Below are 10624 nucleotides of genomic sequence, written 5' to 3'. Positions count from 1 at the left end.
AGCTACACCCCAGTCATGCCATCTTCCTAGAAATCCACGTCTTAAAGTTGAAATGACATGGTGCTAGGGTTTGCTTTCAAACATTCCCATCAAAGTAGACTAAGCTGCGAATTGATCAGAGGAACAAGAGCAGCAAAGCAGTGTTGGCCGTGGAAGGTGCCCGCGGCACACGAGGGGCTTTAGGGCTATTCTGCTTTTATGTGTGGTTAGAAATGTCTACAATAAGATGTTCTTGGAGATCCAGCTCTACATCACTCTGCTGATGAAACTGCTCCAGCCTCACCTACCTGCCAGCTGCTAGGCATCACAGGTGGCAGTGCACCCTTCGTGGCTGAGCCTCTGCCTCAGGCCCCAGCAGCTGTCCCCACAGCCCCACGCCCTGGCCCTTCCCATACCACATGTGCATCTTTCCGTCAGCCATGCTCTCCTTCCTCTGTGCTTAAACATGTCACAATCGTCCATTTTAGTCCTTCCAACTAACCAACATTTGTGACTGCCACGAGTCCAGCACTGCTTTATAGAGAGGATGAAGAAACGGCTGAAGCAAAGGGCCCGAGCCCTCAGGGCCAAGGAGGCATGCAAGAGAACAGAGCCAAGAGCAGTTAACAGCTAGAGGCTGGGAGCACCTCTGAGCCGAACTCCGACAGACAGCAGAGTGTGGCCGCATCTCCAGACCTGGGCTTTGGTCGCCACGGTCTCTGAAGGAGAGTGGAACTGTTACAAGATACTCAAGGAAAAGGAAAGGTGCTTCCTTGCACAGGGCTTGGGGAGAGCTGTGCGGCTCCGAGGCTGGCCCTGTGGGAAGGAGGGAGTGAGCACTGACATCTCTACCCGGCGGGGCCCAGGGTCCTGCTGGACACGAAGGCAGGCCGGTGGTCTACTCACCCTTCTTCACTGCCAGAGTCAGGGTGGACGTGCTGCTCAGCCCCTGCTGGTCTGCCACTGTGAGGCGGAAGAGGTGGGTACCCACCTGCAGCCCTGTGACGGTGGCCACAGCCCTGTCCACGTTCTCCATCTCCACTGCACTGGGGCCTCTGTAAACCAAGACAGTGAGAACACAGGGAGGGCGTGGCGCGCTCAGGCAAGAGTGTGGCCGCCCCACAAACGCTGCCTGCCGCTTCCGGGCAATGTGCACACCCAGAGTATCTTAAGGTGACCTTGTGTCCCTGGTACACTCCAGGTGAGCCTAACCGTCAAGCGCCAAAGCCTATTTTCTACAGTCAGCTGCGCTCCTGGAAGAAGATACCTGTTCTTGGTTTTTTATCTTAGTTAGCTGCCAGTGAGATGATCTAGCCTTGGAAACAGAATCTTAGAAACTACCCCTTTCTTTTCCTAATAAAATTGGGTCACAATCCTTGTCCACCTTTAGGGAGCGCATGGAGGAGGGTGAGCCAGATGGCGGATGTCCTAAGAGGAATCACGCGGTGCATTAAGAGGGAGACGTGGTTCTCAGAAGACCTAGGTTGAGCCCAGCTCCTTCTCCTCCTGCCTTGGCAGCCTGAGGCCATGTGATCTCAGCGGTCCTTGTGCATCTTAGGTTTTCAGCTTCAAAATGCGAGTAACACTCGTAATCAGCCTCTTAAAACGTCGCGTAGACGTCCAGGAGATGGGGCGTGTGAAGCTCGGGAAATGCTGGGTCATACTGAGCTCTGAACTTCCGTGGCCTCCAGTCTGCGCAGGGTGGTGGGGCGCAGACAGGGCTCCCCGAGGCCCCCCTGAGCTTCTTCCATCCCCAGTTCCCCTCACACCAGGACAGCCCTGCCACCTGCCCTGGGACCCACGCCCTGCAGTCTCTGTCCATCTTGTCTGCACTTGGTGCACTCTTCGGCCAACCACGCCCGGTTACTTCTAGAAGCCTGCTCGAGTCCTGACTGGCTGCCTGGTGCTGGTCCTCCAGGGAGGGGACACTGTCCCTCAGCATGGCTGTGACCCCTAGAGTGGTGGCTTGACACCCACCCGATGTGCTCCCAGTGGTAGCGGACGATGCCGTGGTCGTCACTGCTCCGGCTCCCATCCAGGGTGGCACTTTGCACTGGGAAGACCAGCTCCTTGTCGGGGCCGGCCACGGCCACGGGAGGCCTGTTGTTTCCTAGAATCGCAGAAACCGTGTGAAAAGGTCCCATCTCTGCCTGAAGGCTGCCATCCTCTGACTTATTGTTCTAGACATCTATCTGATACATAAAAACATAAAAGTGGTACTTGATACTTGATAACGGGTACCATAGAACGTTCCATGCGTGTGTGCACTGCCTAATGTTTACATCAGACGAATCTCCTCATTTGTCAATTTTTGGTGGTGAAAGCCCCTGCAGATATTGCCCCCCACTGGTGCCTGTCCTATGGGCTCTTGCAGACCCTGTTGTCCCCTGCTAAGTCCCAATCATGTTGTACCACAGTTTAGAGACAGAATCAAGACAAGATTCTGAACTTGAAAGAAAACCGGTTCTCCGAGCAGCAGCAGCTCCCAGCCTGACGTCCTGACGGCAGCGAGGTATAGAGACTTTCCTGCCCAATTGGTCACAACCTAAGCCCAGGGGCCCGATTACTGTTCCTGCTTCCATCCTGGGGGCCAGATCTCATTTCCATGTCACATACCAGGCTGGACAACCACAGAGACCACAGCAGTGGACTGCTGACCGGCGGAGTCTGTCACCAGCAGCCGGAAGGCGTACTCTCCTTCCTGCAGAGCAGACAGATGAAGGTACGGGGTCTGTGCTCCCTGAGCAGCAGCAAATGCAAAGACAAAAACAAAGAGATATTAAAGAAGCTCAAGTAAAGAGTGTGACATATGCAAACTTATGATTTCATCTAATACAGAAAATGAAAGACATATGAACCCAGGAAAATGGAATGTGTAGCCCACTGTGTATCCTCAGAGCATTGAAGGAATTAGGTGAATATAGCCCAAGAGACAATGTCCATCAGGATGCACAGCGGGCACATTCTTACCCAGCAATTCTCAGCATCTACACCAGAGAAATGCACAGGAGGCTCACCCCAGGGGCTGACCTAGCCCAGTGCAACAGCAACACAAGGGAAGCAAACCCACTGCTCACCAACAGGGGAGTGGCCAAGGCCACCGCGATGCACTATGGAATGCAAGCTTAGAAGAGAGATCCTCAGGGCTGGGCTGCGGCTCAGTGGAAGAGCAAGTGCTTAGCATGTTCCAGGCCCTGGGTTCCATACCCACCAGTCAAACAGAAGAAATTTAAAAGAATGAGGTAGCTCTAAATTTTTAAAATGAAAAATGTAAAGACATATTAAGCAAAGAAAAAAAAAAGACATTGTATACACTGTGATAGTATCGCTACACACACACACACATACAAACACATAGAGAAGATTCTGGAAGCGCACCCATTTAACTTATCAAAGAAATGGCCTCTAATAGGGGACCTGTAAGAGAGTGGTAGTCAATATACATTTTCACCTTATCCGAGTTTATTTGAGCTGATTTTTAAATTTTTCCCCGTAAGAAGCAATTCATATATTACTTTTGCAATCAAAAATAAATCTGGGGGCTGGGGTTGTGGCTCAGCAGTAGAGCGCTCGTCTAGTGCATGTGAGGCCCTGAGTTTGATCCTCAGCACCACATAAAAATAAATATATAAAATAAAAGGTATTGTGTCCAACTACACCTAAAAAATAAATATTAAAAAATAAATTTTAACATTAAGGCAAAAAACATAAACAAACAAAAGCAACACCGTTTTTCAAAAGGCATGCTCTCAGCCACACTCGGTGCCTGCAGGTGAAAGTCCTTTTGCGGTAGAGCAGGGGCTTGGCATGTGCATGATGCTGTGTTGTCGCTGGTAATAGTTTCAGTTATTCTTACATTTGCAGTTTGTGGCATCAGAAAAGAATTTTGACTTTAATCCTATTTCAATTTATTTAATTTTAAATATCCCAGAATTGCCTAAATATCAATGTGTCTGTATTTCTTGAGGTTTTAGGTGGAAAATTGATAAAGAAAGTTGATACAATATCAATTGTGTTATCACAAGGAATGGTATTCTGAAATTTGAAATGCATAAACACTTAAGAATTTTAAAAGAAAATGCTTTCCTCTATTTTCCCCTTCTGGTGCTAGGGATCAACCGACGCAGGGCCTTGTGGACGCCAAGCCCATGCCCTGCCTCTGGACTCCCCCACAGACCCTTTACTTTAAACAGGCCAAGCACATTTCTCTGAAAATTTCAACAGAAAAAGCATAACTTCTAGTACTTGGCTCAAAATTGATATGGTCAGAGAGATGTTCACGCACACGGGAACTGAGCAGACCATGGGCCTGCCTGAGCAAAGTGTCTACAAAGAAACTCTGCAGAACCGGCAGTTCCCTTCCCCAGTCTGCCACACAGCCTCAGCAGGCTGCCTGGTGTGGTTTTCAGGCCATGCAAAAGGGTCTGGTTCTCAGAACTCGACTTTGTGGTGGCCCCAGCGGGTACGAAGCTCGTGCCTTGGGACATGTTAATCAACCATGTGGCAATAACATGTTCCTGTGGCCAGTCTCTGGGCAGGGAGAGAGGGGTGTGCAGCCACTGCACTGCTATGGAGAGCCAGACTCACTCGGAGAGCCGGACCCAGCCCCCGTAACTTCCCTCCACTACACGTCCAGGGTGGGGGGTGGATTCTGAGGGATTAGCTCTGGGCACATAAGGCTCAATAATTATGTAAAAGAAAATTTGGAAGAATCTCTTAACCAAGGAAATATGAAATATCAAAATAGCCCATCCTTCCTTTTGTTTTCTTCTTTAGCCAGTACTGGAAACTGAACCCAAATTAACCTCAAGATCTAGCCATCAACACAGGACGGCTTGGTTGAGAGGAAAGGATGTGAACTTGGAAGGGTTGGGAGTTTAGGTGCTCCTCTAACAGTGCAGTAGTCTAACAGACACACTTATGAAAGCAGACTTTCTGGACCTAACTGCCCCTGCCCCAAACCAAGACTCAATTGGTAGAAATAAAATATGGATGGAAGGATGGATGCATGGGGGAGTAAGGTAGATAGATAGATGGATAGATAGATGATAGTGACAGGTGACACAGATGCTGCAGTTGATAAGGGTGGACTGATGTAGATGATAGAAATGGACAATAGAGATAAACACAGAGAACACTAGAGATGGACGATACAGACAGACAACCAAGAGTCAGGAGCAGGTGGAGAACGTGCCTGCATGGCCACCTCTTTGCTCCAACTGCTGGGGTCCAGGGACCACTCATAGAGGACGATCTGGTGATCATCACTGCTCTGGTTTCCGTTCAAAGTGATGGAGTTCTGGGGCAAGGTCATGGTCTGATTTGGGCCTGCGTTGGCGACAGGTGGGTGGTCCACAGCACTGCCGACGGTCAGGGTGGCAGTGGTGGAATTGGTGGCTCCATCAGAGTCAGTGACGGTCAACCTACAGAAAGGAGAGGAGGCTGTGACTCTGCAAGAGCTTGCACACCTGGACATGAGTGGCCAGCTCAGCTGCTCCTGGGCACAGTCTCCAGAACGGCTCAGAACAGGCAAATAGAAATGAGGATGAAGTTTAAAGAAGCACACAGACTCAGGGATGTTTTTGCCTGCTTTTCTTCCTGTTGACTCATCTTTGTTTATCTTCTCATGTCAAAGTGTAGGGGCTTCCCTTGCGGCTGGGATGCTGGGTGGAGAGGCCCCTTGGCCAGAGCAGCTGCTCCCCACAGCTGAGACTAAGAAGAACGGCGTCCGAGGTAAGTTCTGCCTTCAGTCTAGAGCACTGGGGGACAGTGGACCGTTCTTGGATTTTCAGCTAGGAAGCTCTTTAATTTTTCAACCCTTTTCCAGAAGCTTATGATAAGTGTTTTCAGGACACTCTGCAAGGTAATGTTGGGACTCAACACTTTCAAATACAAAGTGATGCTCAGTCCACCAAAAGAAACCAGCGTGGACCCTCCTGTACTGATGGAATGAGTTAGTTGGAAATGTAGTAATAAGAACAGGATATCCCAAAGGCCACTTCGTCCTCCTGGGGGATGACGGTGGCTGGGCAGTGGTAAGGGCTAGGTGGGTGAACAGGAATGTGGGGATGAAGACCAAGAAGCAGCTTCAGGGAGGTGCCCTCGGCCTGCGCATCCTGGGCCTCCTCTCCCGCTGCCCACCCGCTCTCTCCAACCAAGGTCCAAACTCCCATTTCATCATGTATGAATTTCATACTAATAAGTAACTAAAGTGATAGAGAAATATTTTAATCATAACTTTTTTAAAGTTCCTTAGGCTTTTATATCAGAAACTTTCCACAAGTCCACATTGGAAAATCCTCAAATAAAAAAGTGGTTGATAATGTGTCTATAATGTTGCAAACACCTGTAAACACACACAACTCTGACCCAGAAGTTTCACTGATACCCTAAAATGTAGCCGTAAAGATGTTCACTAAACAGGGAATGACGAGGCTGACTTCATAAAGGACTACTATGTTGTAGCACCACAGCAGCCAACGTGCAGAGAAAGCCCAAACCAGACCCACCAACGAGGACATCTGCTAGAGGAAAGACGTGCACTGCAGAGTGGGAAGGGACAGAGGGACAATGAGTAGTACCAATGCCCAGGTGGGGAAAACCACAATTGAGAGACAACCCATTCCAGATGGATCAAAATTTGAACATGAAGGATTCAAAATTTTGAACTGTTAGAAGAAAATATGGAAGGTAGGTTGCAAAACACCCCATATGTCTTGATCCATGTAAGAGAAGAACATTTTTGTTTGTGAATAGAAAGGGGCTGTGAGGGGCTGGGGCTGGGGCTCAGTGGCAGAGCGCTTGCCTAGCATGAGTGAGGCACTGGGTTCCATCCTCAGCACCACGTAAAAATAAACAAATGTCCATCTACAACTACAAAAAAAATTTTTTAAAAAGAAAAGGGGCTGTGAACTTAGATACCATGAAGAAGCCATGAGGAAGTTCACCCCAGATACATGAAATCAGATTCCGTCCCTCTGTGTCCTTGGGCCTGGCTTATTTCCCTTAGCGTAATGCTCTTGGCATCTATGTTGTACCATCTATCCAAATTTCATTCCTGGGTTTTTTGTTTGTTTGTTTATGTTTTTATTGTTTTGGTTTGAACCCAGGGGCACTCTCCCACTAGGCCACATCCCTAGCCCTTTTTAGTTTTATTCAGAGACAGGTCTCACGAAGTTGGTTAGGCCTTACTAAATTGCCGAGGCTGCTTTGAACTCACAATCCTCCTGCCTCAGCCTCCCGAGCTGCTGGGATTACAGGCGTGTGCTACTACACCAGGCTCATTCCTGTTTTTTAAACTTCATTCCCTTCTAAAGCTGAATATCCCTCAATTGCATGTGCATATTTCATATTTTGCTTTTCCATTCATCTGTTGATGAATGGAAATTTCAGCCACCTGAAATTCTGCTCCATGCAAGGACACCTCTGCCTCTCGGCCATTGTGAACAACACTGTGGTGAACACTGGAGTCCCTGCTGTCAGGTCCCTGGGTGTAGGCCCAGAGACAGAACCGCTAGGTCATGGGTGATTCTGTCTCAGCTTTTGGAGGAGCCGCGATGCTCTCAGCAGCTGCCGGCGGACATGCCCCCTCAGCCCTGGGGCTTCCACTTCTCCACACCCTTGGCAGCGCTTGCTATTTTCTTCCCTCCCCTCTCCTCCCCTTCCTTCTGTCCTTCCTTCTTTCCTTTTTAGCAATCCAAACGTGAAATGGATGAATGATTTCTAAGCTGACATTTCAAATAAACTAAAACACAAACTGATTCAACTGTGTGCAAAGCCTGCAAGACTCTGGAGTTCCTCTGTGGACCTTGTGGTCAAAGATAAAACCCAGCAGGTTCTGAAGGACCCCAAACCAAGCCGGACTCCAGGTCTGCAGACCCATGGGGACGGCTCTAGGTCTAACAGCTGGGAAGCAGCAGAAGGGACACCTCATGCAGCCAACTGAAATTCTGCTCCAATCAAGAAGAGAAGAGCTAAGTGAGCAAACGGTCAATAGGGTCAAAGAGATAACTGGGAGCACAGTCTCGGGGTCACAAGGGAGACGGGTGGGGGGTGGGACGAGTGTGGAGACGGAACTCCCGGGAGGTCAGAGGACAGAGCCACTGTGGGAAAGAGAACTGCACTGAGCCGGCCTTCCCCTCCTGGCCGTTTGCCTCTCAGTCTCCATCCCCGAAATGCAAATCTGTGTCCTCCCAGAGACATGCTCACGGCAGCTTTATTTATAATTGTTCTGCCACAGAGAACCCAGATTTCAGCAGGTGGAGTGGGGTGCACCTGTATCCCAGATACTTGGGAGGCTAAGGCAGGAGGATGGCTTGAGCCCAGGGGTTCAAGACCAGCCTGGACAATGTAGTGAGGTCCTCTCAAAAAAAGACCCTAAATGTCCATTGTAGATGAATGGATAAATGAATCATGGCATATCTATTGTTGGGACTCAGAAGATAATACCCCAATATATGACTTTTGGGGGGCATACTGAACAATTTTATGTAAAGGGAAAGACTTTCTCTGGATTCCCTTCATCTGCACTGAGGCCTCACCTACCACAAGGAACACACCTGCCTTCCCTCCCCACCCTGATACCCAACTGTCCACGGCAGAGAGGAAGGTTGAGGAGTGAGCCCACTCTGATGGACATCCCTTGAAGCAGTCCCCACATCACGCATTCCCCGAAGAATCGCCCAGGAGCCTCAAGTGGTTCACCTCTAGCAAAGGGGCCAGAGTTTGAGCAGTGTTGAGTGGGCGAGTTCCCTCCATGTCCCCTCCTCCTGGCCGGGAGCGTCCTCCCCTGCACATTACTAAGCCTTCGGCCTTTTCTCCTGTCTGATCTGTCAGTTGACGACAGCGAACCCTGGAAGGTATTCCTTCGCTCCTGCACCCTACGCTCATATAGACTCAGCCAAGGCAAGGGAACCCTGTGATGCAGATAACACAGGTCAGCCTCAGCGCAGGCAAGGAGCAGCTGCGGTGCCCTCCAGGGACACAAGTTACAGAATGCAAAAGGTCAACGGTGGCAGGAGGCCCGTCAGTGGCTGCCTGGAGGGGCAAGAGGAGCTTTGGGGGCAATAGAAATGCTCATTGACTCCATCAGGGTGGTGGCTTCACAGATGTGCACATGGGCCAAGAGTCACTGAGTTCCACAGTTTGAATATGTGCAGTTCACCTTACTTCAGTTGTACCCTAGAAAGTCATAAGAAGGAAAGATTGAAATAGCCATGTAATTAACAATCACATAACTCTGCCTCACTTTGAAGATGCAGAGTTTGTTTTTTGTAACTCAACAGAGCAAAAAAGGTGCTCTGTTATAGTCCCCATTCAGTTGCTGACACCCAAACCAAACACTTCCAGTGAACAGGTCACAGGAATCAGGGAGAATCAGCCTGCGGTGGCGCCAACCAGAACCCCGAGAAGACCAAATTCACCTCCCCTGTGGACCAGGATAAAAAGCACAGCAACTTTTAGGCTTCAATTCAAGGAGGCAGTCAAAACGTAAGTTCTGGGAAGCGATGAACAATGGCAACAGGACCCACTTGCCTGACGGTGTGGTTGCCAAGAGCAAGGTTAGCCACGCGCAGGACGGGGGCGTCGGACAGGTGCTGCCCCGCGAGGGGCCCGCTGACTGCTTCCCAGCGATAGCTCACTATCTCAGAGTCATCTGTACTCCCTAAAAGGTCAAAAGCAGAAACCAGAATGAAACCCAAGAATAGTAAAGCATAAACTTTGTGACTTATGTAATTCCAAATTTAAATTCATTTTTTGAATTTATTTTTTTGATTGTTGATAGAACTTTATTTTTATTTATTTACATGTGGTGCTGAGAATCAAACCCAGTGCCTTAACATGCCAGGCAAGCGCTTGACCACTGAGCCCCAGCCCCAGACCCCTTTAAATTCATTTTATATGAGACTCTTACATAGAGCTCAATGACAAATATTATGTATTAGAAAGGACCATTTTCCTACTCCCTAAATTATCACTCTGTCTTTCTCCTGGATTTGGGCAGATCCGAGTGAGGACGTTTCCACAATATGAATATTTAAGAAGCACAGTGACAGTGTTGCTTTTTGAGAAAACAGGTGTGAAGAGCAGAGCACATGGAGAGGCTGGTTCCCCTCGTCCCCTGCAGGAGGGACCCCACTCACGGGTTCCGAATCCCCTGATGCTGACCGTGTGAAGAGCTGCTTCTCTGTCATTCAGACAAAGCTTCACTACAGGCATTATTAAGGCGTGAATCTAGAAAGGTCTGATCCTGCATGAGAAGTTCCCACTTAAAGCACAGAAAAATGTTTCATGTGGAATTATAGAAAGCAAGACCTGGCAGGGGGCCCATTTCATTAAAGGAAACCACAGGTTCATGTGGCAGAATAATTCTAATTTCTTGTAACTAAGCTGCACTGAATCAAAATTCGAGGCGTCTTCTCATGGAAACACTTCCATTTAAAATATGCCTCATCTTCATGTCGCAAGGGGAAATGTGGACCTGCCCATCTGGACAGATGCAAGGGTCAGGTGGGCGTGATCTCTGCGCCCTTGCAGGCCAGGAGAAGGGAGCGGCCCTGGCTCTTCTCCCTGCAGCCAGGACAGCTCCCCATGGGATTTGCATTAGCTTTGTGGTCAAGTGACATGACACGCACATACCACACAC

The 10624-nt window shown here is 49.1% G+C and overlaps 1 protein-coding gene across 5 annotated transcripts in view; it reads right to left on the bottom strand.

The window, feature by feature from the left end:
• Positions 1–10624, bottom strand: part of Kiaa0319 (KIAA0319 ortholog) — a 65924-nt gene that overhangs the window by 19091 nt on the left and 36209 nt on the right. For 4 of the 5 annotated variants that reach the window (XM_058582013.1, XM_058582014.1, XM_058582015.1 and 1 more), the window contains 5 exons: positions 9514–9643; positions 5170–5402; positions 2596–2715; positions 1957–2089; positions 886–1034 (listed from right to left, as the gene is read on the bottom strand). In XM_058582013.1, the coding sequence (XP_058437996.1) occupies positions 886–1034; positions 1957–2089; positions 2596–2715; positions 5170–5402; positions 9514–9643 (765 nt within the window). Of the gene's footprint in view, positions 1–885; positions 1035–1956; positions 2090–2595; positions 2720–5169; positions 5403–9513; positions 9644–10624 lie in introns of all 5 variants that reach the window. The other variant, XM_046452493.2, reaches the window with a different exon arrangement.

The sequence above is a fragment of the Marmota monax genome, unplaced genomic scaffold (genome assembly GCF_021218885.2).
Source record: "Marmota monax isolate L192 unplaced genomic scaffold, Marmota_monax_Labrador192_F-V1.1 WCK01_AAM20220418_F8-fsc00141, whole genome shotgun sequence".
Taxonomy (NCBI): domain Eukaryota; kingdom Metazoa; phylum Chordata; class Mammalia; order Rodentia; family Sciuridae; genus Marmota; species Marmota monax.
Note: the sequence above shows the minus strand (reverse complement) of the source record. Positions and strands in the feature narration are given on the sequence as shown.